General features: G+C 47.1%; 2 protein-coding genes across 2 annotated transcripts; one reads left to right on the forward strand and one right to left on the reverse strand.

Moving 5' to 3' along the window:
• The first annotated feature begins 150 nt into the window (after positions 1–150).
• Positions 151–19,407, forward strand: WDR82 (WD repeat domain 82). The gene is made up of 9 exons (XM_032120526.1): positions 151–397; positions 5,310–5,407; positions 8,276–8,342; positions 8,534–8,633; positions 10,699–10,815; positions 13,511–13,666; positions 13,791–13,860; positions 15,640–15,782; positions 15,961–19,407. The coding sequence occupies exons 1-9, from the start codon at positions 237–239 to the stop codon at positions 15,988–15,990; spliced, it is 942 nt and encodes a 313-aa protein (XP_031976417.1). The 5' UTR covers positions 151–236; the 3' UTR covers positions 15,991–19,407.
• A 758-nt stretch (positions 19,408–20,165) lies between these two features.
• Positions 20,166–27,876, reverse strand: PPM1M (protein phosphatase, Mg2+/Mn2+ dependent 1M). The gene is made up of 10 exons (XM_032120521.1): positions 27,633–27,876; positions 26,554–26,677; positions 25,676–25,930; positions 25,073–25,185; positions 24,007–24,091; positions 23,568–23,686; positions 23,085–23,148; positions 22,079–22,186; positions 21,733–21,881; positions 20,166–21,456 (listed from the first exon to the last, which is right to left on the reverse strand). Exons 1-10 carry the CDS (start codon positions 27,839–27,841, stop codon positions 21,312–21,314), a joined length of 1,371 nt encoding a protein of 456 aa, XP_031976412.1. The 5' UTR covers positions 27,842–27,876; the 3' UTR covers positions 20,166–21,311.
• Between the last annotated feature and the right edge of the window lie 2 nt (positions 27,877–27,878).

The following is a 27,878-nucleotide window of genomic DNA, read 5'->3' on the forward strand; positions in this document are numbered from 1 at the left end:
CCGCCGGAGCCGCAAGATGGCGGGCACAATGAGGGGGAGCCGCCTCTCCGCGGCCTGACCGCGCCGAGCCCGCCGCGCCCGCCGCCCTCCGCCACCCCCCACGGCCCCTCGCGGCCCCTCACCGCCCCGCCCCGCCCCGCCTCGCCTAGCTCGGCCGTTCCCGCCACCGCCCGGAGCCCCGCCCGGCTGCCCTCAGCGCCGCCGCCGCCCTCGTTCGGCGCGGCCCGGCGGGCGGGATGAAGCTGACGGACAACGTGCTGCGGAGCTTCCGCGTGGCCAAGGTCTTCCGCGAGAACTCGGACAAGATCAACTGCTTCGACTTCAGCCCCAACGGCGAGACCGTCATTTCCAGCAGCGACGATGACTCCATCGTTCTCTACGACTGCCAGGAGGGCAAGTGAGTGGCGGGGCCGGGGGTGCAGCCCTCGGGGTCTGGGGCAGTGCCTGGGGCACGGGGGGATGAGGGGCCGTGGGGGCTGCCCACGGTGGCCTTTGGGGACAAGCTCTGCCTGGCCCCGCAGGTCTGGCCGGTGAGCTTTAGCTTGAGCTTCTTTCCTGTTGTTTTTTAGTGTAGGCTTGTGAATAGAATCCCAGCGGCAGGGATAGCAGCAGCGTGGGTTTGTCTGCTCTGCGAGTGTACTTGTTATCTTGGTAGGCTGGAGACAGTGGTGATAATTTCCTATGTGTAAGCGAAAGTTCACTTCTGTGAGAGCTAAACGGTTGCAAAGCCTAAAGGATTCAGGTCTGGTCACATCTCCAGGTCTTGGGATTGCTGCAGGTGTGGAACTGACTTCTCTGGGCTTAAGTCTCGCTAATTAATAGAGAAGCGATTGTTGTGAGCAATGTGCAGATGTGCCCTTTTAAACGCCTCATTTGAGTGTAACTTCTTGGCTAAATGCTTTAAGCCAAAAGGTGCAGGTGGTGTGGTGTATATTACTATAACTTCTCAAAATCTGATGGTGTTTTCCATAAAATCCAGTTCCTAAGTGGTGTCTTGGATCGCTGCAGGCAAACGTGGTCCTCTGTGTTTTAGATAATTTTCTCGAGTTTTGTCCTTATCTCTAAAGCACAGTTAAAATACGTGTGATTTGTGTGTGTCTCCAAACATTGTCTTAGTTTAGATGTAATCAATCAAGGTGTTTATTGATTTCTGTTATGTAAGGGTAATGAGTTAAGAGTGTGTTTCTGTTTCTCATTTAACTGTCTGGTTTTATCCTTCTTCTGCTATTGATCACATGGTGCTTGTCTTGTTTTTCGGATAAATCCCCAGAAGTTTGCAGAGCACTTGAGATCTGTTCAGAGGATGGAAACCTACGCCAAGGGTGTTTGAAGTCTATGACAGCTGGAACAATTTGAGCCAAATGGTGTCATTATGCCATTAAAATCTTTCTCAGTTGGTACAAGTGTGTGTTTGTCTGCTTTAAATTCATTCAGATTTTAAGTTTTACATGTGCTTATTGGCGTAGAGCTGTAGTTCTGAGGTGTTTTGTGGGTTTTTTTGTAAATTCAGGACTGGGAAGCATCACAGCCACACAGAAAGTGAACGGATAGCAAGTTATGTGTATTATGGGAGAGGGAATAAAAAGGACAAGGTAATGCAGGAATGAAAAAGAAATGGCTTGGGAGTATCAAGGCAGAGGTATGTCAGTGTTGTATATATTTTCTAGTAAACCAGGTATTCCTGACCCTCCTTTTCCAAGCAGGCCAAGACATCGTACTTGCTGGGAGGAAAGATTGCTTCCTGCATATTCTCTTAATTTTCTGGGACACCTATTTATACATTATTTTCAGCTTCTAGTTAGTTTGCTTGCTTTACACATTAAAGTTGTTGGTGTTCCGCACCTGCTAGAATGAACTGTGACGTGAAAATATTTAATTTTTATTTATGTAACAACAGGTAACTCTGTATGTATGGAGTGTGCCGTGGATCGTATCCCAGATCCTAATTATATACAGTAGTAGCAGGGCTGAGTGATGTTAATGCAGATGGTATTGATTGCTCTTCTCCTTTAAACTTGTAAAGAATGGTTTGATGGGTTGGGAGGCATTTGGCCCTTTCACTCCAATCTCCATCTAATCCTGATGTGCTTTATAGTCAGAGGGTTTGCTTTAATTAAGTTAAATGTAGATCAATGGTCCTTTACTGCGGAGCTGCAGGGCAATGAGAGTAGTTTCAAGGTAACTGCTGTGTTCTCTGATGGTTATAAAATTTTAAAATTATTTGAAAGCTGCTCATGCACTATCAGCTGGCTTAGAAGTGTAGCTGTGATTTTTAGAGGTAACTGGGGATGCAGGACACGCTTGTTCTCTAACCTGGAAAGTTTTGCTTTGAATTACGTTGTCACTAGAAATTCGTGTGAAGATGAAACCTCAGGTGTCTGAATGATCATTGTTGTGGCAGCTTCAGGCTTGTAGTTGGTTTATTTTTCCTTATAAGTCACAGCTGCAAGAGCCTAGAACTCTCACCTGCTTGGATATAATGGCCAGGAGGAATTTAAATGTCCTGCTTGCTGGGAATCAGTGTAGGATAATCTACTTCATCAAATGGCCAGAAAATTAATGCCTTTCCCTGTCTAAAAGAAGGAAAATTTGGTGTGTGTCCTCTGTTAATGAGCAGTTCTGCTGGCAGAATTAAAATGCAGCTGTTTGGTTGTACTTTAGGTGAATCCTCACCTAGTTGGCTGTGTTGCCACACCAGAATGAGTTGTACAGCTCTGTGAGAGTATGGCCAACCCCACCTCAGTGAGCTTCAGCTTCTAACAGTGTCAGGACAGTTGAAACAGTGCTGTGCAGCCAAGGACTGACAGGACAAGATTATGTCCTTATCATGTGTGTTCTGGGCTTAGGCAACTGCTTATTCATGAGCATCCAATAATTTTGGTCCCAAGATTCCACTTCTATTTCAAAGAAATAATTGTTATAAATTTATTTATAACAATTTATTGATTTTAAATTAATAAATGGTTATTAAATTGTTAGCCCATCCTACATCACCAAATCCCTCCACAGTAGGCTGGCTTGGAAGCATAACTAAGAGGCTCACTGGAGTCTGTTGGGACTTAAGGAGGGATTCTGAAAACTTGTAGGACAGTTGTATGTTGGGATGTACAGCAATCCTTGAGGCTGGAAGCAGCCTGGCTGCACGTTGGTAACCCTGCTGTGATAGAATGGTGCTCTAGCAAAGGTTTAGCTTGTATTTTAGTGCATATCAATTGTGTATTATTGATATAAATAAAGTGATGGATCTGGACTCCTGCTTAGCTGTGGTGTTTGCTGGGCACATCCACATTCCTGGTTGTGGGTGATGTTTACCCATAGCAGCACTGATTCAAACCAAGGCATGAATGATAATACAAACCTTGCCTCTGTTTTGTTTCATCTTTGTAGCAGATTTGACTGAGCTCTTGTATTTTTCTTTGTCGATATTGCTTGGTTTGTAGGTGGGATGGATAGATTAACCTTGACCTTGGAATTATGTTTAGTGATTGTGATTTGTTGTTTAAAAGTACATAATTTTCTCGTTTGTGTTTGAAGTAGTTGATTGGCAACAGGTCTTGTGTGCAGTGACACACTTCTGTTTGTGTCAGTTTACATGAAAACTTCACCTTTCCTAAAACACAGAACTCTCTTTCTTTTTGGTAAATGTGCTTTTGTCTGTGTGTTGATATTGTCTCTGTCTATATTAATTTATTCTAAATAGATCTTCTAAGTTTTATACTTGTAATAGAAAAGGAAAGCCAAACTAGGCATGAGAGTGTCTAATATAGTATGTTTTGAGATTGGGGTTTTTTCTTGGTTTGTTGTTGGGTATTATCCCCACTAGATTGGTCAACAGCATAGCTGAGGTAACTTCAGAAAGCAGTGTGGGGAAGCGTATCAGACATAATGTTAGAGTGTGTCAAACTTTAAATTAGGTGTGTTTTTTTAAGTGTGTGGCATGTTTGCATCTGAAGAACGGTTTAAAGAACTGCTGGAGGAACAGGGGAAGAACCAGTTGAGATTTGGTCTGTGGTACAGGTGGTGTGTGGGTTTTCACTGCACTTGCTGTGTTGGCTTTCACTTCGTGGGAACTTGTCCCCAGCAAGTTTGTTTGAAGTCAGAGCCCTATGGCTTCTGCTGCTTGAGAACTAATCTTTAAGAATGAGTGTCTGTTTTTGTTATGTTATGAAAAGTCTACGACTTGTGCTCTTGTTGGGTGTGTCAGGTTGAGGCTAGTGAAAAAAGGAAAAAGTTCAGCATGTTAGAAATAGCTCGTCTAAGGGTGTAGTCTGACAAACTTTTCTCTTGGTTTCGACTGCTCCTGCTGTTTGTTTCCATTCCCATGCTGTCCTCTTTGGTCGTGTGGGTAAAATATTTCATGGGCCCCTATAATAACCAGAGTTACGAATTTCTGGATTAAAAATAGCTCCTGGAAGAGATGGTATTTCTGGTGTTGATCAATACCCTCGCTGGTTGACTGCCCAGCTCTGAAACCTTTGTGCTCCCTCAGTTGGGGATGAAAGGGTAAGGAGGGTGGTGGAGACCTTGCACTGCTCAAACAGGTACCACTGTTGTGAGATACCCTCACAACATTATTAGCCAGCTGCTTCTAAACTTAATCTGCAGTTTAAAATTCTAGCACTGCAGTGTATCACCTGCGTCCCAGACCCCCAGAAACACAGTTCTGTAGATTGTGTTCGCTCTCACTAGAGTGTCTTTCATTGTGTTGCAAAATGTTAAATTTGCATTTCTTGCCTTAAGGTTGGATACAAGTAGAATTCTGCAGTGGTTTGGAAAAGTCCCTGTGTTACTATGTCTTTTATAGATGACTGGTATATAGATGTGTTGGGTTAATATCCCGTGAACGAGACACCCTGTTCTAGGTTTTGAAGTAACAGAGAACAAAGACAAATTATACTCAATCAAAAATGAGCAGCAGATGAATGGGAGATTTGAATCGGCAAGGGCACAGTGAGGCAGTGCTGCTTGCTGTGCTCATTATGTTAGCTCCTCCTTTTCTTTTTGCAGTAGACATCATAGGAAAAGGAATTTTTGGAGGAGACAAGTGCATTTTGCAGGTGCTACAGGGAATTCTTCAAGCCTAAGGATAGTCTTGGAGAAATACCAATATCCGTGTTTGAAAATCAAATAAAATTTTTTTTGTATAAAATGGTTTTTTTGTATCTGTATGAGATGTTTTTTTGTATAAAAACATCTGACTACTTGAAACAACCGTGTAATGCCTTAATGGGAATAGGCCTTGTTGATGTGAGTTTTGTTTCGAGGTTTTTGTTGCAGAGAGTGCAATTATTTCTGCTTCCTCCTGACAGACCAAAGAGGACCCTGTACAGTAAGAAGTATGGAGTGGATCTCATCAGATATACACATGCTGCCAACACTGTCGTGTACAGCTCCAACAAAATAGATGGTGAGTGATCCACTGGAGTGGAGCATATTAATCTCCTTACACTACATGTCTGGATAATTAGCTCTAAAGATTGGGGAAAAAGTTATAACAGCTCTTCAGTGGTAAGAACTCTGTCAGACAGAGGCAGAGGAAGAAATTAATGTCCAACACTGATGCACAGCTTGGTGCTAGTCCTTTGAGCATCCTTACGTGTGTTTGTTCGCTGCTGCAATAACTGGAGGGTTAAACATTGCTATGGAGATAAAACTCGGTTCCTCATTGCGCTGTTCAGTTGGTGTTGGGTCAGTGCTGTCAGGCAGCCTCTGCACCTTCACTTCTTTCGTGTGAGTGAGGTGGAAGGAGCATCTGGGCTGAATGCCACAGCTCTATCTGGTACACACAACTTAGCTGCAGAGGAAGGGAGGGCAGGAGGTTCAGGTAACTCAACAGATCACCAGCCAAGCCTGGAGGAGGTCACAGAGCTCAATTTTGGTTTTGTTTGTTGTAGTCAACGTCTGAGAATTCTGCAGTGACCAAGTCTCTCAGCGCAGCACTTTACAAATAGCTTTTAACGTTGTACTTGTAGATTCATAATTTCTGGAATAGAGGTCTTGGTTTGGTTTTTCCTTTGCGGAGATGAAGCTTAACAGTAGAGATGCTGGTGCCTTGTGATGTATGCTGGGCTACTAAAGTAATTTCAAAGACTGTGAATTTAGAGAAGATGGAAGTTAAGAGTTAGGAAGTCAGGTTAAAGTAGAACGAGCTGGGCCTGAAACTAGAGGAACAGGGAAGTCTCCACCAGAATTGGATTTAATGGTGTAAAAGGATTAAAAGTGTCACAGGAAGCACGTGCCTTTTGAGTGTGTTTCAGAACCTACTTATTTTTTTAATTATGTTATTACTTTGTGTCACATTTTTTATTTGGCTGTTATTTAATTTACAATAACTAATAATTAACAATTTAACGAAGCATTTTTAATGCCATTTTGAGTACTGAGTTTTTGTTTATAAGTACTGGTAAGCCTTAAGTCTTTGTGCTGCAGGGTAGCATTATGCTAAACACTTAATCAGAAGAAAAGAAAAAGATACAATGTGAGAATGTTTGTTGCTGTTACAAATTGTAAGATTAATAAACCCAACAGGGTGTTCTGTAGGATTCCAGATACTGTTTAGTCCCTAATGCACGTGGTCATGGGCAAGGTGCATTGTATTAACCTGTTTTGCAGGTACTGGGAAGGAAAATTACCTCAGGAACATGCTATAGGAATGCTGGTGCTTGTTTCCAAGCATTTTTTGTGTTGAATTGCTACCAATCTAGTTGTGAAGATTTCCTCAAGACCTCTGGACTTAGTTCCTGTTGCCTGATTCCAGGCTGAGGTAGTAGTTTGTACAGTTTGAGGGTCTATGATACCACCCGGTACAGGAGATAACTGTACAGGCCACTGCCTTGCCTGGGACAGAGCACTGCCAGCAGTGAGGATCCCAAAGGAGCACAATTCCCCAGTGCTTCCTCTTTAGCAAAGGAAGATGGAATTCTTCATGGATACTTCGGAGATCAGGTAATGACAGTTCTTGCAGGAAAAAAATAGAGACGTGTCTTAACAGGAAGTTTGAAGCATGTTGGTTCTATCCAGTGTGGGATGTGACACTGGTGTTAGGGATTTGTATTTTGGATAATCACCTCGGGTCACTTAGAGCCTTTCAGAACTGTGTGTCACCAGTACCACATTTCCAGCTTGTTCCATCAGCTTCAGTTTGCTTGTTAGATACTGGAGGGTGGTTTAGGCCTCTGACCTCAGCTTGATGAGCAACCTCAGGCAAAAATGGGAACTTGATAATTTTTTCACAGATAGAAAATTTTGCTGAATGAGCCTTTCAAAACATTCTGAACACAGTAACCCCTCTGACTGTCAATACACCCAGTACATGTTGCATCCTCTTGGCACATGTTCTTCTTAGTCAAAAGTAAAAGTATCCTTGACCCTCAGCAGGACTTGTTCCAGCAGTACAGCGTCTGCACATAAAGATTGAAAAGTGGCTTCGGTTGTTTAATAATTGTTTCCTCTTAGAAGGATTTATTTTAATTTTGGGAGAAAGTCTCAACAGCATCTTCAGAATCGTGGGCTACTCTTGGTATGTTCACCTATACTCAGGATAAAATTGGCACTTGAGAAATGTTGTGCTGCTGCTCTCATCTATTCAATTTATGTTTAAGGTTGCTTGAAGTACACTAAGCTTTAGATTACTCCTCTGTCCTCTTCTTAGAGCTTAGCTGCTCTAAGTGCAGAGAAGGTGTGAAGCTGTTGATTGTCAGATTAAACAAAAAGAAGAGAGATTTGCTAGTTTTTAATGGTCTTGTCCTGGCTTTGAAGTTATGGTTTTATCTTTTATCTTTAGCTGAGTGCAGAATTTGTACATTTCCTGTGTGTACTGCTTAGTTGGAAATTTGTTTGCTGAATGTGTATGTAGGAAAGAGCAGTATTCATGCTGCAAAGCAATACAAAGTAAATTTGCAGAGTAAACTCTGTAAATTTGATACTCTCCATTTTGTGAGAGTGATGGACTAAAACCTGCTGCTACTTAAATTTTAGCACCTTTGAAATTACCTTGCCTAGATCACATGACAGTTGTTTTTAAAATGTAACATGACTTCCAAACGTGGGAAGTATCTTTTCCTGTTGGCTAATTTTCAGTTCTGCTTAAGAACAGAGTTGGTTTTTGTCTGTTTCTAACTTGATTCTCTTCTGAAGTCTGACTTAAAATCAAATGACCAGACTTAATCACTGTGATGCGATTACTGTTGCTCTGGGGAGCAAGTTAGTATGTGATCACTTTCAGATGACCTTGGGCTCATGGAATAATAAAGCTTATGGTTTGTTTATATTTCAGACACTATCCGATACCTCTCCCTGCATGACAACAAATACATTCGGTATTTCCCGGGGCACACAAAAAGGTGAGATGTGGCTTGGGGACAGGACAAGAGAAACTGAAATAAGAATGGTAATGAGCTCGAGTTCCATTACACTTGGTTCATGCTACTTACTGCTTTGTTCAGTTATGGGTTTGTACACAGCTGTTGGGGTGGGTGTTGCTCCATTCACGTCTTTGGTTTGTCTCTGATGCATGTGGGATTCTGTATTGCAGAGTGGTTGCTCTTTCAATGTCTCCAGTAGATGATACTTTTATTTCTGGATCCCTGGATAAAACTATTCGACTTTGGGATCTCCGCTCTCCAAATTGCCAGGTAGGTTATAAAATTCGTGTGCACAATGCATTGAATTTTCAGTTGGAAGAATAAAAAATGGATGTGTGTTTGTAAAAAACTAAAAAGACTGCTAGAAGTGTGTGCTGCTGATTCAGTGTTGACACCTTCCCAAAGAAGCCTGGATCAGGAATCTCTGTGCAGTGTGTGTGGTGTGTCACATTGTGTAACACCACTTGCTCTCACCTGTGTCTCTGCTGGAGAGGCACTGGGGAGAGCAAGAAATAACACTCGCAGCTGATGAAACAAGAGAAGGGCTGGGTGTCATCAGCTTGTTCATCAGGCTGCTACCTTATGCAGAGGGTGTTCTCTCAGAGCAGGCATCCCTCCTGTGTTGTGAATTCATCTTATCTGAGTGTTTGTAGTGTGTGTCTAAAATTGGTGCCTTGATGCAATTAAATTTGATTAAGAAACTGGTGAGCTAAAGTAACACAGCAGCCATATGGTCTGGCACTTCCTTGCATCACTGCTGTTGTTCATCAGAACTGTTTGTGAGCAGATTTGACTTGCTAGCAAGACGGAACACTGTTTGGTTTTGTTTACTTATTTTGCTGGAATACTTTACTTGTTTTAGTGGAAGCAGGCTTGTACGGGCTGAGAAAAATACCAGAACTGGCAGCAGTGGCAGGAATAAAAGATTGGAAGTAGAATCTCCACCTTTAGTGGTGCTCAGTTGTTTTCTCCTGGTATCTGGATACGTAGTGTTGTGTTCTGCTATTTCCCCATCTCCCCGGGACCATTTTGCTAACAAGAGAGGGCTGTTTGCTTATTCCAGATGATGGAACTGTAAATGAAAGAGAAAGAAAAAAGTTAAATTTCTTACAAAATGTTTTACATTTTGTAAATTACGAAATCTTTCTTCAAGCCTTTTCTGGCAGATCTTAATTCTGCTATTTTTGGGGGAGTATGCCTTTAACTCCAGTGTGTAGGTTTCCCTTGGGATGTATCTTCATCTCCAAGTTGCTGCAGATGAGGTAGGGTTGTAAGTGCAGTAACAATTCTGTGATTTATGCTAATGCCTGAACGTGTAAGAATGATAAAACAAGGACTTGTTACTGGAAGCTGCATCCAGCCAAGTTTGGGAAACAGGTTGAGTAAGTGTTACTTGTAGTTTTCAGTTGGTCCGTGAGATGGCAGCCATACTACCTGGAAATATTCCCATTCCCGGGAAACCAGAGCTGACCCACTCACCAGAGCCCCTTAGCATTGGCTAAGCTCACTGCCTCATCGACAGAGAGCACAGGGAAAACTGACCTACGTGGGAAAGAAGAGAAGTAGTAAAGTCTCTAGACTTTATGTAGAGAAGAATGCAGAAAGAAAGAAAAATGCAGAAACTTGTTCAATGTATTACATATATTTACTCAAAGGTGTGTTCTTGTTTAGGTGCATACAGTATGTTCATAAAAATGCTTGACTAACATGCACAGACTGCTAGTCAGGATACAGAAAATTACAATTAAAATTAAAATATTTTGTGGGCTTTTACCAAATTTTGTCAACTGTTTTCTACTATGTGACTTAAGGAAAAGGTAACATTAAAAATAAGCACTGGTAGCAACCTGTCAATTTTAATATGTAAGGTCTGTTGGCTTCCAGCAGGTATGAGTTTTCATTAAACAGGCATGTAAAGCTCAGCAGCGATATTCCCTTGCTTTCTAAGTATTTTTTTTCCTCTCTTGTGCAGCCGTAAATCGTAGAGCATTGCTGTTGATCCCAGCAGCAGTGTTTTGTGGTGCTCCCTGGTATGGTTGTTAAGACAGCCATATGAGCCTCCCTTCTCTGGGGACTTTTGGAGTGCATGACACCTTGAATGAGGTTTTGATTTGTTTTGGTGTAAACTTTGTCACTGAAGCAAACTGGAAGTTCTGTATGGTGACCTGAAGTTGAGAAAGCTGAGTTCTGAACCTTTGTAAAACCTCAGTATTTACAACTGAAATTAATTTGTTCCACCCCTAATCTGCTGTCCTGCTCACAGTGGGCTCAAAGGATGGTGGTAGAAATGTGAGCATCAGTCTTGCAAGTTAATTCTGGCCGTTTCTCTTTCTAGGGTTTAATGCATCTCCAAGGGAAGCCTGTGTGTTCTTTTGACCCAGAAGGGTTGATTTTTGCTGCTGGAGTCAATTCTGAAATGGTGAAGCTTTATGATCTCCGCTCTTTCGACAAGGTGAGGTACCCTAACTTCCCTTCTTACACTTTTATCTTGCAAGAAATAATCTAAACTCAGTGCTCAGAGGCTGGATTTGTGTACTCGAGCTTACTGTCTGGGGTGCCTCCTTGGCATCTACAGAGTTCTCAGTAAGCACACATCTCATGGACAGAAAGGGATACAAATCCTGAGGTACACTCTTAACCAGTGTTAAAGTGCTAACTCTTGAACCTGCTCCAAACTCCAGTTTAGGCTTATATAGAAGTGCGTGGTGTTAGGGTGATAGGGAGATCGCTGCTGTGTTCCCCAAAACTGTCTTGGGCACAAAAACGCTCAGGTGCAGCAGTATAGCCACTAGCAAGCTTCTCCTTTCAGCCCCGCAGATGTTTAGCGCTGAGGAGACACACACACACACACACACTCTTAAGCCAGATAGCTCAATATTACCAGAGATAAGGAGCCAAGGAGCGCTCTCCGCATGGCACGTTCCACAGACGAGGTTTATTTCATCCTCCGCAGAGGGGACCCAATGCGAGAGAGGGCCCAGCGTGCTCGTGCTCAGGTTTACGTAGAGTTAGAGTGATCTGAGGGCATGGGGGCGGTACAAAGGCGGGACCAGGGAAGGGAACCAATGAGCGAGGGAAGGGGCAGAGTTGGGGGATCCGGTCGCATATGCAACAGCACAGGCTGCTGGGAGAGGTAGTTTTCTTAACCAGGGTCTGGGGGTGTGTAAGGTTACATTTCATCCAGAAGACATTGTGGGAAAGGCCTTTCCTTTATTCACACAAAGGTGAGAGTGGTGTCGCCAATATCTGAGTTTTTCCACCAGCAGGCATTTGCTATTTCAGGGTTCTCTGGCCTACCAGCTGGCTCAGCTGTTGGCTCAGTGTAGCGGGTTGAGTTCGAAACCAGGCAGAAACACCAATTAAATGTAGTGGTTTTGATTCAAAATATCCATTATTTACTTATTTTTCTTCTGTGAGATAAGAATTAGGAGAAAAGCAAAGCAGGCACAAACCTTAAACAGTTGCAGTACAATGAAAGAGCTTTATTACTAACAGAATTAAAAGTAAAGAGAAAACAACAAAACAAAATTAAAGTAAATTCCCCCCCCCCCCCCTTTTCCAGCACTTCTCTCCTTTTATCCAGCTCACACAAGGGATAACAGAACATGGGATGTTAGTCAGTGTTACAGTTCTTGAAAAGTCTTTTCTCTTATGCTTAAGGAAGAAAAGGTTTTCCTTCAGTTGCACGTGGTTCCCAAACTGCCACCAACAGCACACCCGCCCGGAAACAAACAGTCTGCTGTGTGTAGAACATCTCTCCCATGAAGAATTTCACAGTTCTTTCATACTACAAAACATGGGCCATCACATGGGGTTATTCATCTTTTTAAGGATAAGTTATTTTGGCCTGCACACAGAGGCTTTTCTTCGCCACAAGTCTCTAACAGCCTCTCACTACTTCTATATGGCCTGACATAGGCACTCTTCACAAACTTCATAGGCACACGAGGATACTCCATCCCCCCATGTTCTTCAAATGGATTAAAGAGACAAACAGTTTGTGGTATTACGGTTTCTTACCACGGCATGCAAGAAGGTTTCTTTTAAGCTGCGCGCCAGAATTGCGGCACCGCCCTCTTCTCTCCTGTCGCCATTTCCAGCTCCGTCCCATGTGACTCACTTCTCTTTCTCTCTGACTCTGAAGCCTCCACGTTGAAGGGTGTTCTTGTTCGGGCTTTACGGTGGGGAAAGCCTCGCTCCCTCTGTGCTGCTGGCTGCACGGTGTCCTCTTCAGTTCAGCACGAAGTGTGCTGGCTGCAGACAGGAGGCTCTGCCGGCTCCCGCTGGCTCCGCCGGCTCCGCATGGAGAGGAGAGGGACCCGCCTGTCCCCAGAAGCCACGCTGGATGGGTTTAGCTGTGAGCAGTCCATGGCTGGTTTTAGCTGCCTGCGGCTCTGGGACAGTCCCCCCAGCGACCCAGGGTCCGTGCCGTGGTGCTGAGAAAGGGGGAAAGGGGCAGTGGCCCCGGCCCGGCCCAGCGGGGCCGGGAGGCTCGGAGCCCCCCCACCTTCCAGCAGGCGAGCTCCGACCAAAAGGGGAAGTCCCGCCTTTCTGTGCGGTTTAAATATGTAAATTGTGAGAAGCGTAATTGGTCTTAAAGACTGTCCATCAACTCAGGGTCAACCCAACACACTCAGTGACTCCAACATAGGCTCTTTTTTGTGTGGTTTTTGGCCTTTCTTTCCTTGCTGCTTATTCCAGAAGAACACAGGCAGAGATTGAGCCAGGAGTGTCAGAAAGGATGAAAATTTCAAAGGAAACTGTACTGGCATGAGCAGCTGAACTGAATAAGTACTCAGCATAGTTAGGTCTGTGGTTTTCAAAACTCAGATGATGATTACACTGGCTCAAACTCTTTCTCTAAGTTCATTTAGCAGCCTTGTTCAAAAACGTCTTCCTTTCTTAATTTAATTTCTGCTGTTGATTGTGGTAGAGTGTGAAACTATTGGATTGAAACAGCCTATTGCACTCTTTTTTTGCTTTGGAAACTGGATTCATCTGTTGAAACTTACACATGCAGTGACTTGTTTGCCTTGACACTGTCTTTTGGTATCTTAGGGCTGGGGATTTTCTTTTAAAGGTTAAAAGCAGATTCTTGTTAACAGCAATGCAGAGTCTTCTTCATATTTCCCACTTTCTCTCTGCAGGGGCCATTTGCTACATTTAAGATGCAATATGACCGCACATGTGAGTGGACAGGCCTGAAGTTCAGCAATGATGGGAAACTCATCCTCATCTCGACGAACGGCGGTTTCATTCGGCTGATTGATGCCTTCAAAGGAGCTGTCCTGCACACGTTTGGGGTGAGCCTGCTGCCTGTGGTACTTCCTGGAAAACTTGGTGTTAGTTTGGGGAGCAGGTGCCCTTTGGCTGCGAGCTTGCTGTGGACACACTCTCTACTACATATTCTCCTGTTTTGTGCCATAGGGTTATAACAATAGTAAGGCTGTCACGCTGGAGGCATCATTCACACCAGACTCTCAGTTCATCATGATAGGTAAGATAATTCTTGGCAAAAATTTCAGTGCTCTGAAATTAGGTGTGTTATGTAGGGCTAAAACTGTGTCTGTTGGGAAGCAGAATGTATTTAAATAATACAATGCAGCTGTAAGCTTTCTTTGCACTGACAGTGTTCTGTTAGATTGCTCAGTGTTCTCTAGACTGAAATGTAAAAGAGCCTGCAATAAGTCTTATCGTTTTTACTTATGTATAAATGCTGTTCCAAAATAGATATGAAACCAGGAAACTGTTGTAATGTGGGAAGACCTGTCACATAATTTGTCAGTGGTCCTCGCCCTGTGGCTAGGATGCCCTCGTGCTTCCTCAAAGCATTTTGTGGCTGTGTTGTGGCCGTCCCCTGTTTCCTGATGACCAAAGCACCTGTTTGTGCTTGGGTGACTGGTCTTGTAGCTTAGTGCATTTGTACCACCCCCAGGGGTGTTCCTGCTCTGGTGACATGCTGGGGCAGCTGCAGTTTGTTCATGTGGCTCTTGTAAACCCCCATGTCTGTGGAACAACTTCTTAAACCCTTGATAGAAGCTGTAGGCATCGCCCTGGTGGCTCCCAGTGTATGATTCCCCGGCCCTCTGCAGATGGACTCCTGAGGGAAGCAGGTGGCAAAAAGCAGTTTGAAACTCTTGTACAGCCTGGTGCTGCACCTTGGGCACCCCAAAATAAGCACTTCAGTCGCCTGCTGCCCAACAGGACCTGTGGACACGAGTCAGATGAGTCTGTGTGGTGCTGCCCCTTCCTAGAACTTTAATTTTGTTCTTATTTCTGTGGCTGATACATCAAATATGTTTAACTTTGTGGTAATTTGGTATCCAGATCCTCGTTTTTTCTGGATGACTGATGATCTTGGCAAAATTTCTTTTCTTTTGTTCTGGCTGAGAACTTCCTGATTGCAGAGAAGAGGGGTGGGGTTTTTTGTTTAGTCTGTCTCTGGAGAGCACTTTACTGCACATATTTACCTTCCTGTTGTTCTCTTTCAAATTAAAACAGTAGTAGAAGTTCCAAACCACTTATTCCTCTTCAGTTTTTCCCTACAGTTAAGTTGCAACTTGTGCTTCTTAATTTTTTTTTCCTGAAAGGCTACAGGCGTAAATACAGAAGCAGAAGAAAATGCTTTGCGTATTTGTTAGGAATCCTATTTAAAATGAGTCCAAAGCCGAACTGAATTACAAAAATGTAAAGTTCTCAGCCTCAGAGTTTGAAAAACGTAATTTTAAAGTGAAAAACTTATCCCATTATAGTAATGTGGAGAGTTGACATCTCCAGGGAAGCTTCTGGTATTTGGCTTAGTGCATTGAAATCTGGTTACCTTCCATGGTACAGGCTTTGGTTTGATTCTGTGCCCACTGAGTGAGACATTTACCTGTGTCTGAACTGAGAACTTGTGTGAACAATGACTCTTCCCCCAGCACTTGGCCTCTGCACATTGGTGCAGGTTGGCCAGGGTCTCTCCTGCATTGCTGGAGGTGTCAGCTCTCCTTTTCTACTGGGTGACAGTAGTTAACATCTTTGCCTGAACAGTGTTGCCCTGTTGTGTAGTTGAGTCTCTGCAGTGCAAAGGTACAAACCTGCTGTTTGGATACAGGTGTGTTAACTCTCTGATGTTTTGTACGTGACCTTGTGACACTTGGAGAACTCTAAAGGTTGTGTTACAAAGTTGAGACCTGCCTGTTCCTAAAGTTCTGACAGAAAAAAATGCTCTTCATTTCCTCTGCTGACCTCTCCAGTGCATCTTGCATATCTTGTTTTCCACTCTTACCTTCAGGTTCGGAGGATGGGAAGATCCACGTTTGGAATGGGGAAAGTGGGATGAAGGTGGCTGTCCTAGATGGAAAACACACAGGTCCTATAACCTGTCTGCAGTTCAATCCAAAATTCATGACTTTTGCTAGCGCATGTTCCAATATGGTAAGGAAATGGGCTTTAAGTTCCTCTGAGCTCCATGAGGTGCTGACCCTTCCAGAGATGAATCTGAGAAGTCTCAGTGCCTCTCATGTGTGCTTACAGAAGGTGCCAGCTCCTATGGGGTGCTGTAGGGGAGATTTGTGTTCTGCTATGAAAAGATGTGTTCTTTCCTCCTCTGTAGGCCTTCTGGTTGCCAACTATCGACGACTAATTCCTACGCTGCGGCTGCTGTTGGATGGCTCCCGTACTGCTAACAGCAGCACGTCATTGCAAGCATAGTTTTGGAATTGCCTACATCTAGACTGTGTTCCTGTTCCTGCGTATTTTCCATGTCTTACCTTTATCTACAGCATTCCGTTGTGGGGACTGCTCCTCTTGGCCTCCTGGCACGCTCAAGAAGCAGCATGCTACAAGTTCTTACCTTCCAGTCCATGCCCGGCAGGCTTCAGCCCAAGATGGAACTGACACAGTATTATTTCTTAGAGCGGTGAAGTCTGTTTTATCTACAAAATGTTCGTGGCATTTTTTAAAGCTGTAATTATGTGTTTTCCTGCTGTAAGTGCACAAGGCTATTGATGTTCCAACGTGGAACGTGCAGTTCCTTTCCATAAGTGCATGTTTTTAACGTCTGGGATCTCTGGTTTCACTGCAGTCCACAGATGCAAATACTTCTGTGCCAAATGTGAACACTGACAGTTTTCAGCACAGATGCTGGATTCTCTTGCAGTGGAACATGCACCAGAAGCACGTGGGTAGCTGTGAATGTACCTCATACTTCTTGTCATCCTTTATTTGGCGATTTAGTGTGCAACTGCACAGGTTTCATCCACTGTCAGAGGTTGCCAAAGCCTCCCTGCTGTTTGCTGTGTCAACATCCTGGAGGCGCAGACAGCACTGCTGAGGTCCGGCCAGTGTCCCAAGCAATAAAGGAATCTGTCAGCAGGAAGACGGAGAAACCACACTGAGACTGAAAGCACAGTCTGCCTGTGTATCTTCCTTATGTACCATCTTGGCTGATCTTACTTGTAAATATCATGGGGTGGGTGGGCAGTGGGAATGGGCCATATTTTTTTACTTTTAGATATAAAAGAATATGATGTGGGCCAGTATTGTGAGGTGTCTAGGCTGTTTACTTTCACTGATGCAGTTTTCCGCCCCCCGGTCTGTAAATAAGCTCCATGAAATTTGTCCCACACCAGGCTTAGACCTGTATCCCCTGTTGGTAAAACTGACACGTGGGTAGTCCATCACACAGTTTGTTACTGGTCTGCAGGTTTCCAGTGATAGCTCCAAAAGAGCATCCTTTCTCAGATGGCGTCTTCAGAAATGAATTCTAAAAATCTTAGGCATGACTGTGCTGACACTGCTTTGCTGTGGCCCTTCTCCAAGGAATGCCCCTGCAAAGAGAGGGGGAGGGACATGCTCTCCTGCCTCAGCAGCTTGTAGCACAGAAAAGCTGGCAGGCTGGTCTTCAAGCCCAGTTCCAGTTTCTTTTCCCTGAAATGCTGCTTCAATGGAATGCATCCACCAGCAAGCTGGGACAGGCCTGGCGAAAATGCGGTGTTCATTATTCTTGCCTTTCCAAACACACTTGGGTTTGTGCTGGGCCACATCTTGGGAAGTCTGTTCTTTCCCTCGCCCAGTCACATGTGCTTCCCTGCTCATTAATACGAAAAGCTGGCAAGGTGACAAGACAGTAAATGAGCATGTTCTCTCTGCTCTCTAGTGCCACTCCATACTGGCAAACTGGAGCGTTTTCCTTAGGTCAGTTGTCCTGATGTTCCTGTGTTAGAGCAAAGTTCATCTCAGCTGTATACAATTCACATCATGGCTCCCTGGAAAAGTAAATGCCTTGTAGCACAGCTGTTTCTGTTTTGCTCCTTGTTGCCTTTTGTTTTTTTCCCCCTCCCAGTCCTCGTCCATGGAAAGGTGCTGTGCTAAGAGCTGGGGATGGGCACTGAGCATTTCTGTGCTGCTGGTTCTGTTCAGGTCGCAGCGCCTGCCTGTGGCAGTGCAGGAACGCTGCCCACACAGGGCAGGCTCACACCGTGGTGCTCCATCTGTGCTGTGGTTGTGGCTCATCTCTGCTGCTGCTGCCACACGGGGCATTTCTAACCACATGGGAGTTTGCCATCCTCCAGCAGAGTGATAGATGCTTTCCCTCTGCCACACAGGCCTGCTTCTGGAGATACAGATGAGAGGTTCATGCCACCCCCGTCTTCCCGTGCTGTCCCACCGTCGCCTATAAATAAAACTGCCCCGTGCAAAGGGAGGTGGTTTTCTGGGGCCTCAGTCACTTTAACTCAGCAGTGTTGTATTTCAGGCTGCTTGGTGCTATTTTACCTTCGTTGGTGTTGGCAGTGGTTTGTAAAATACAGATTTTTGGGGTTTGTAGTGTGTTTTAACAGTCAAACTACAGCGTCCAGTAGTAAATCATCTTTGAAGTTTTTAAAGTCTTTTGCCTGAGGAAGTGAACAGATAGCCTCTGGCCATATTCCTTGTTACTTTTCACAGGGAAGCATTTGGAAGCTTTTTATTCTATAAAAGCTCTTTGTTAATGTGGTTTGAGCGCTTGTCTGGAGGTCGTTGTTCGGCTCTCTTCTGCCTGCAGTGATGTAAAACATGGTACGTTGTGGCATGGAATGTTTAAGGAAAAGGGAAGCAGAGGAGTGGTTTAGGAGGGTAGACACAAGCACATCAGTGGCTTTCTGGAGTGAAGAGGAATGTTCAGGCTCATGCACAAGAGCACTAGTGCTCTGTTCAGGATGGCAGCTGAGTGCCTTCCCAGGGCCCACTGCCACCCACACAGGCAGAGACATCTCTGTTGGTGTAGCATGGAGTGCTTTCTATCTGGATTTAAAAGAGGGGAATGTGCCAAGTTTTGTCAGGGAACTTGAGAACTGTGTGTTTCAGACAGTTGGACAAGAAAGGGGAATAAAACTTTTAGCTTTCAGCTTCTATATGCTTCTCTAGGAGTCTCAGGGCTGCAATTCCTGTCTTCTTTAGGGCCGCCAGCTAATGAGAAACAGATCTGATGAAAAACAGCCTTCCCAGGTCTGACAGTGGCCAAGCTGGAAACAGCATTCCCCCTCCAAATCTGACATTTAAATCCACCCCATATTCTTTGGGATGAAATAAAGACCTTTTTTCAAAATAAGGGGAAGTGAGACTCGAGATCCCACTTCTGAGTAAGCAGTGTGGTGGGTGAGCACGTCTGCCTGGGCTGTAGGAGATTTCGGGTGTAATTCTCCAAGTCAGTCTTGAAAGGTTTTTATTACTTTCTTGAAGCTCCCAGGTCCTGGATTCATGCCCCAATCCCTGCTTTGGAGGGTGCAGGAGCAATTGAGTGACAAATTTGGAAGCAGCAGTGTATCTTTTCCAGTGCCTCTTGGCTGTATTTGCACTTTAAGAGACTTCACCTTGGTTTTGGGTCAGCGGCAGGAACCTGGCGAGCCTTTCAGAAACTGGTCTCTGTGGTTGTGAGCTGCTCTAGGGAGTTGGACTCCTCGGTGGTATCTGCCAGTGAGTGTAAATACATAAAGTCAAATTATGCTTTGTCACAAAATACTACATATGTGGAGAATTCAATGTTGTGGCTGTGACCAATAAATATTTTGTAGAGATACCACTTGAGTGCTGTAACTTCTGCATTTGTCCAGTGGGATACAACTTGCTGGTTTCTTAGAGGGGGAATGTTAAACTCATCCATTTTTTTTAAAAATTCCCTTTGTTTTGAAGAGTCAGAAACTCTGTAGTGGAAATTCTGATTCTTTGAAGTTATCCCTCCATAAATTGCCCATTTGAAGAGGGTTTTTTTTTTGCCAATGAATGTATCAGGGTAGGGAAGCCTTGTGACAGCTACTTATGGAGCTGTGGTACCCTAGGTGAAGAGGTGTCCACAGCAGCCTGTGGTCTGGATGGAAGAGCTGAGCTCTTTCTCAGCAAGAAGGTGAGAAAATAACTTGTTGGATTTGAGTAACAGGAATCTTGGATTATTACAGTCAATGCATATAAATACAGTGTTATAGCTGCTGAAGGGAGGACAGCAGCCAGCATCAGTAACATGGGTAAACCCTGCATTGTTTTCAGGTGAAGCTGAAGAGGATGGGGGGAAAGTGAAGCTGGAGAGAAATGTTTTTGTTCTACCCCTTCCTTAAACCATGAGCAGATAGCTGAGAAGGCTGCCCCATTCCTGGGGGGAATTTCCCCCTACTGCAGGAAATCATCTTTTGACACCAAGCTCTTGTGGCAGTTCAGGTAAGGAAATGCTTCTGGTGACAAGCAAAGACAAATTAAAAGCAAGAACTCACCCGTGATTTTCTGGGGCTGTTTTTCTACAGCCCAGCTCTGTGTAAAATCCCTAGCAGGAATACCACCACAGTAAGATGCATGGGAAAAAAACCAAAGTACTTTTATTTCGACTTTCATCCTTGTGGAACTTAAACGCACACTGGGGTTTGGCTGCTTTTCTAGGGAATCTTGGAACCTATGTAATGAATAATGAAAACCAAAGTGGGGACTCGGGGAGATGGGAAGCTTGTCCAGACCTGTATTTGCCTGGCTAATAAACAGGTTGGGAATCAGATCCTCAGAGTTTAAGACAACTCTGGTGTGTCTGCTGGAATAAGTGCTTGAGATTCAGCACTGCAGACAAATTGCAACAAACCAGTTTTATTTTACCTGGAGCTCTTCTGCTGAATCAGCTGATGTACTGAAACACCCTGGTTCTCATCAGTGCTGCTGCTACAAAACCTGCTTTGCTGTCAGAAATGACCTGAATAGAAAAAGTGTCAGCAAGTGTGGATTAAGATTTGTTAGAAGTCTGTACACTGTGTTACTAATACACTTCCATGTTCTTAAGTAAGGCACAAAGCTTTGCACAGGGGCTCCTGTACACCAGGGTGAAGCTTCACTTGGCTACATCCTCTGGGCTTGAGGTGGTGCTGCCTACAACTGGCAACTGTCTCAAGAGGTCTGGGCTACTGCTCCAGCATTCCCATGCCACTGGCATGGCTGTGCCCAACGCTGTCTTGGCAGCAGCTCCCAGGTTTTAGCACATCTCACGTTACAGCAAATGGATACGAGAGATGTTTTAGCTTATGCATCCAGTTCAGCTTAGTTCAAGTCTGATTAAAAGCCAGCTCTTCAGACTGGCTGGATCTCAATCGATCCTTACTGTTCAGTATTAAAAAGGGAGAGGGATCAGTAGAAATAAGGATTTCAGTGTCACTGTACCGCAAAGATCTTAGAAGAAGTGCCCTTCGGCTTGCATATGTCCCCCTTTAAAGGTTCTCTTTGGTCCAACAATGAGAAAGGGGAGTGCTTTGTTGCCCACTGTGCTTTTCTGGCATGTTCTTAAGGAGCTAATCTTGTTCATTCTGTGCCAAGTGCTGGCTGTGCATTTCAGGTTCCACTGCAAATGGTTTTGCTGGAAGAGAGCGTACACGTGCAGCAGAAATCCCTCAGTCTCAGGTTGATGCTGAATGGCACCACAGTAACAGAACACACAGATGCTGTGTGTCATCCTGGCAGTCAGTCCTCTTCCCTGTTGTGTAGTGGGATGACAAATACAGAGATGTCATCGTAGGATGCCTCGTGGCTGTCATCCAGCATCCACTGATGGCCTCTCTTCTTTCCCCTTGCTCTGCATACCAAGCACTTGGCCAGTTCTGAAAACCTGTGGGTAGAAAAATGCAAGGCTTGGGTTAACGTAGCAACTATTCCCCTTAAGAACAATGTTGAAATGTGGCTTTATGTTGTCAAAATAACAAAGTTTTTTAAGACGTCAGCTTTTTAATTGTTACTTCAGGATGGAGACAGATTAGCAGACAGTTTCCAAAGTCACACGAAAGAGTGGTCATGCCAGAGCTGACCTGGAAGCAGTGGGATCTCAGCCTGCTTTAGGTCTGACCGGAGTCTTTGGAAGGGAAAACAAAGACAAAGCTGGTATTACCTTTGAGGATCTGTCCTGTTTTCTGCAAGGAAGCTCCTGACCACATGGGCGACCTCGTCATTGCACAGAACATCCCAAAGGCCGTCAGTTGCCATGATGAGGACGTCATCTTCCTGAATGTCATGCAGAGCAAAGTCAAATACATTCACCTGGAAAACAGGAGTAAATCTGTGACAACTCCTGCAATGGAGCAGAGGGGTCAGGGAGATGAGGCTTCCCCTGAGAGGTGACACACTGGGACCAGGGTGCTTGGAGAAAGGCTAAGACCTGCCAAGTCTGTAGAAGCTGCATACAGAGCAGCAGCTTGTTTAGTTCCACCCTACAATTCCCATGTGCTGTGACTGACCTTAGGAATGCAGGAGAGGAAAGGTTTGACTTCAATGTTGGTGTCAATGACCTTGAGTTGATGATCCCCCAGGCCTCGAGAGACAGCCAGAGTCCCCAGCAGGCGAGCCTGGCCACAAACAAAGTAAAACAGGATTGAAACATCTGGGTGTGGTGCCTTTAAAAGCTGATGTGTGGCTTGTCCTGACTGATCTATGTATTGCCTTTAGGACCCTTCTCCAGGCACCACCCAGAACAGCCTCTGGAGACTTTGGAGATGGAGGAGTGATCAGAAGGAATGGCCTGATGGGAATGTGGAGACAGCCTGATTGTGAATGGCTCCATGTGGTCCATGGTGTGCTCTGGAGTACCTGTGCTCTGGGTAATGCTACAGACCTCAGGAAGCCCATGGTGGCATCTGCTCTTGATTTGAGGTGGCAAGAAAGACAGTTGGGTTGGTTTGGGGGTGTCCCCTTGTCCTGGCAAAGGAGGTTTTGCACTGACTCTGTAACGGGGGTGGCATGGGGGTTTAGTGCTGGGGGAGGTGATGGGGCCTTCTGCTCAACCCCAGCAGGCAGATGCTGGATGGGTGCAGTCGTTGCTTCTCCCCACCTCCTCCTTCCCTTTCCAGGCTCATTTCTCAGCCTCTCCTCGAGGAGGAGAGTTTGTGGGAAAGGCAGTAGAGCCAAAGGAGACAGTCCCAAGTGGGAGCTGAGGAAGTTTGTTCTCATCTGAATCGAGTTGTTGTGTGCAAGGGGAGATGAGGAAAGGGCAGGCTGCCTCAGGACTGCTGTCTGCTCTGCTGTACTCTGGAGGAGGGTGCAGACTCTGCTCCAGAGGGCTCTGGGTTGCACCAGCCAGGCAGCAAAGGAAGCTGCTGTATCTGGGCTGTCGGACTGCGCTGTGCTGGAGAACACAAGAGCTCCGGGTCTGCTCTAGGGCCCCAGAGTGTGACATGAGTGACAGGGACACTGAGGACCCCCAGCAGACTTGCCTGTGCCTTGCCAGTGTGTAAAGCATTAAGCTACCTGCTTCCCATGACCATGGACGAGAGGATACTTGAGGTCAGCTTTCTCCACCGTCTTGTACCCCCTGGAACAGAGAATTCACTGCTGATTTGGGATTTGTCTGACTTGATAGTACAACCCAGCCAGAGCATTTTGACTCTGATTGAATCCTTGTGGTGTCCCCATGCACAGGCAGCCCACTGAAGAAAGGGCAAAGTGACCCTCACTCTCCCCTTCCTCCCCAGCTTGTACCTGCACCAGGCTGGGACTCCTGCACCAGCCCCACCTCGGTGGATGACAGAAGGACCATCCTGACTGTTTTCTAACCACCCTGCCAGGGCCCTGGTCCTTCAGTTGGAGGGAGCTGCTCACAGCACCCTTCCCTACCATCGTGCTGCTGCTCTCACCAGCAGCAGGTGCCCTTTCTCCCTTCACCTCTCCTTTGCTATGAGCAGGTAAAGCTGTCCTGTGCTGCAGCCTTACCCTCAGGCAGAAGGGACTCACCAGCCCTCCATGAAGTAATCCCGGTACAGGACTTTCTGGCCCACATCATCTCCCTTCAACCTCCGTGGAAACTCAAAGCGTGTGAACTCACCATCCAGAAGCTTGGGGAAAAGGAAAGCCTGGAGGAGGGAATGGAGGGGTGAGCATGCTCAGGTTCTGCTTCAGTGCAGTAGGGCACCAGAGCTGCTTCTGCCTCAGGACTGGCACTCCCAGCAGCAGAGTGGAGACCAGAACTGGGAAAGCATGTTCCAATGAGGACGTGAACATCTCCCATACTAAAGACTGTTGGCTGAACTTCTACCCCAGCCCTCCCTGGCTAGTGTCAGCTGACATTATGGCCACACAGTGGCCTTCAAGGAAAGCTGGAGGTCCTCTTGCCACATGCCCTCTCTGAGCCAGTGGGATGCTCGCAGCTGGATTGTCTGATGGAGTCACTCACCAAGTGCTGGATTCGCTGCCTCTCTGACTCAGGGGTGAACTCGCTGCTCATGGGCACAATGTTGTCCTTCAGGACAAGAATTGCCCTACAAAGGGGAAGAGGCAACGCTCAGCTGTGCCACAGAATAGCTGTGCACCCAAAACTTTTAAAAAAGGCCACTGTATTTCAAATAACTCCATTGCAATTGCACTGTTGCAGCAGAGAACTGTGCTTGCCTGGTTTGACAGTGGTTGAGCTCACTCTTAGAGGAATGGGAGGCCACAGCCAAGTGAGGGAAATCACCCTTCACTTTTTTTTAAACACCTGCCAGGCTGAGTGTACTGCTGCATTGCCACCCCAATGCTGGGTCTGGGCAGCTCTAATCCCTTGAAATCCCCGAACTGTTCCAGAAGGCATGAGAGCACCTTTCTTCCAACAGGTCCTGTGCCTGTTGGAAAGCAGGAGGGGGATGGCTGGGCTGCACATTTACTGTCTGTAGGATTAAATCAGAGCTGTGGTTTAACCTGGCAGGCAGCTGAACACCCCACAGCTACTTATTCACTCCCCCCACATCCAGTGGGATGGGGGAGGATAACTGGGAAAAAGGAAAGTAAAATCTGTGGGTTGAGAGAAAGTTTAATAGGACAGAAATGGAAGGGAAAATAATAATGAGAAAAGGATTAGAATATAGAAAACAACCGATGCACAGTGCAGTTGCTCACCACCCACTGATCGATGCCCAGCCAATTCCCCAGCAGTGGCCCCAGGCCAGCTTTCCCCTCAGTTCACACACGGAGCATGGTGCCACGTGGTCTGGAACATCCCTTGGGTCACTTGGGGTCAGCTATCCTAGCTGTGTCCCCTCCCAGCTTCTTATGCCCCCAAACCTCTTTGCTGGTAGGGTGAGAAGCTGAAAAGTCCCTGAGTCTGTTGCTGAGCAGTGCCTGCACAACTTAAACATCAGTGGATTTTCAACAGTGTTCTCTAGAACTCTGTCCCGGCTGAAACCAGGACAGTAAGATGCTGGAAACCTCGCTTAATTCTCAGCTCTCATCCCCAGCAACTTCCCCCTTTTATTATGACTCACCTGCTGTCCCCAGCATTGGCCACATACAGCTTTCCCTGGAAATAAAGGGCAGCCAGAGCAGTGCAACCTCCTTTCTGGTTCGTAGCTTCCATCTCCTGGCCAATGACTTCATCCTGTTGGTTTATACAAGTTTGGAGACTGATGTGATCTGGGCTGCTGCTTTCTACACACTGTCCCATCCCTCCCAGCAGAAATCCAGAATCAAAACTGACTGTGGAAGGGCCACAGAAAACCAGCAGAGCGACAGTGTTGCCTCTGTACAGCCTACACAGCTGTTGCTCCTGGACTGTGGGTGCTTTAGGAGGGTGATGGGGAGAGCTCAGACTTGTACGTGCTGTATGAGTGTGACAGTAGCCACCTTCCTGCCCTACACAATTGTACAGAGCTACTGCAGCCTTGCTCTGGGTCAGCACTGCCAACATACAACTCTGAGGGGACCCGGGGGTCTGATCCAGCATGATCTCAGCACATTTAAAGGTTTGGCCCAAAGTTCCAGCCTACTCAGCGAGCAGCAGAAGTGCAGACCCTGCCCTTCCAGGGCACAGAGAGGGACAGACTGACTGCCTAGGCCAGCAGGACTGGTGCCCTGCACGGGGTACTCACACATTCCTGGAAGGCATTCTCCAGGGCTCCCACCACCAAGTCTGCTGCATGGATGTGCTTCTCCTCCACGAACTGGGGGTCACTGTCACAAACGCAGCGTCCGCTGAGGTGCATGGGGGGCTGGGCCTCGGTGATGCCTCCCACAACCTCCTCCAGCTTCTGCTTGATGCAGTAGTGCAAATAGTTGGAGGCGATGATGGCAGCGTCTGGGCCACCGTGGCCATCAAACAATGCCCAGTAGTGACCAGTCAGAAACTGCCGTGCAGAAGAGGGACAAGACAGGGGCTGAAGAGGTTGTACAGATGGCAGGCTCACAGCCAGGATGCCACTGTGGGTTTTGCCTGGCTTTTCCACCCCAGCTACCCTTCCCTGCCACTCGTAAATCTCTGGGCAGCTCAAACTCAAGCGATGCCCACGTGCTGCTCTGCCAGACCCACCAGCTGAGCTCTGAGCATCTGCATGGGCACCACCCACCCTCATGTGCTGTTCCTGTGTTAGGGGAGATGGGGCCATTTCACAAGAAGTGAGGCAGAGCCTGGTGAGAGCATCCTGTGTGCCCAGCTCACCCTGCTGCCCCAAGTGATGGCAAGACATACTAGCCCTTGAAAGCAGGAGGACAGGAGAGGCGAGGGCACAAAGGGCTTGGATGACCTTAAATGCTGCAAGTCATGGGCCATGGAAGTAGAAATTACATTTACAGACAGAGCTACGTATTGGCTGGCCACAGGATACATGGGGTCCCCATAACACATCCAAGGAAGGGTTTCAGTACGTGGGCACAGGACTGATGGAGTAATCCTGTGTTTCTTGAACCTGCGCCCTTGTGTGGCAGCAAAAGGCTGGCAGCAGGGTGAGCACAGCCTGCCTGGGGGCAATACCTGCGTGGAGCACAGGATCAGCCATTCCTCATCCTCCTCCAAGCCTGGTTCTCTCCTCCGGACAGAGATCTGACAGCAGGCTGCCTGGTCCTCATTGAACTCCGACTTCTCGGCATTGATAACCCTGCAAACACTCCAGGTAAGGTGTGGGGACACACTACACCTCTCCTGCTCCCCGCAGTCACTGCAAACAGCTGCACCTTGCCCCTCCTTTCCAGCCCCATGCTCCCTGCTCCCTTTTCAAACTCAAGGATCTTTTTGCAGGTGACTGCAATAGTAAGTCCTTTAAGTGCAGCAGGAAAAAGCCCAGCTCGGGACACAGAGACCTGCACCCTGGCCTCAGGCAGTGCTTGTCAGCAGCCCAGATTGTGCAATTTCCTTGTTGACACAGTGCAAAATCACCACACTTGCTTTTCCTTCTAGCCTTGCTAATGCTTGTCCCGGGACGGGAGTGTGCTCTCCTTGCATTACACGCTGTGCCATCCCAAGACCATGGGGTCATGACGTGGTCTCGCCAGGACGTGGGGACAGCCCCTGGCTGGAGTTGTTCTGCCTGATCTATCCCCTCTGCCATTAAAACAGCAAACCAAGAGATTTCTAAAAGTGTGGTCTTCCCCTTCCTTTGTTTTAAAGACGCTTTGCTAAGAACGGTGCTGCTCTCGGGGCTGCCCCGGCCACTTGTCACAGTCCTGGTGCCCGCCTTGCAGCTGGCAAGGGGTGGGTAGGGGTGGCCAGGGAAGGAGAGGGGCTGGAGGATTCACCGCCACGCCAAACCTCCTCTGGAGCAGGAAGCCGCTCCCTCCTCGCCCGCGGATGGTGCGGGAGGGCGAGCTGTGCCTGCGGGCGGCCACTCCGGGCAGGGGCGGCTGCAGCCGAGGGGCGCAGCGCGGGTAGGTGGGGTGCGACCACCAGCGGCACCTCGCCAGGAGCCCTCCAAGCCTCCCCCGCACCCTCCACACGCCCTAAACCTGCACTACGCCCCGGTATCAGCACCCCGGGAGGGCCCCTAACCCCGCCCGGCCACCCCGGGGCTCTCCCGGAGCCCCTCCCGGAGCGGCCCCGCTGCCGGCCCCACTCACTCGGCGTATCCCGCGCCCCAGGGCAGGGGCCGCTCGGGCCCGGCGCCCCTCACGGCCCGCCCGCCCCGCGGGGCCTCCTCGCCGCCGCCGGGCAGGAACTTGGGCCGGCGGTAGCGCAGGGCGGGGGGCGGCGGGCCCGGTGCCGGGGATCCCCCGGGGCGCTCGGCGGGGCCGCCCCGCCGCCAGCGCCGCAGCCACTCGCCCGACATGGCGGGGCAGGTGCGGCTCCTCCCGGCCCCGCCGCAG

The sequence above is a fragment of the Corvus moneduloides genome, chromosome 11 (assembly GCF_009650955.1).
Source record: "Corvus moneduloides isolate bCorMon1 chromosome 11, bCorMon1.pri, whole genome shotgun sequence".
Lineage (NCBI taxonomy): Eukaryota > Metazoa > Chordata > Aves > Passeriformes > Corvidae > Corvus > Corvus moneduloides.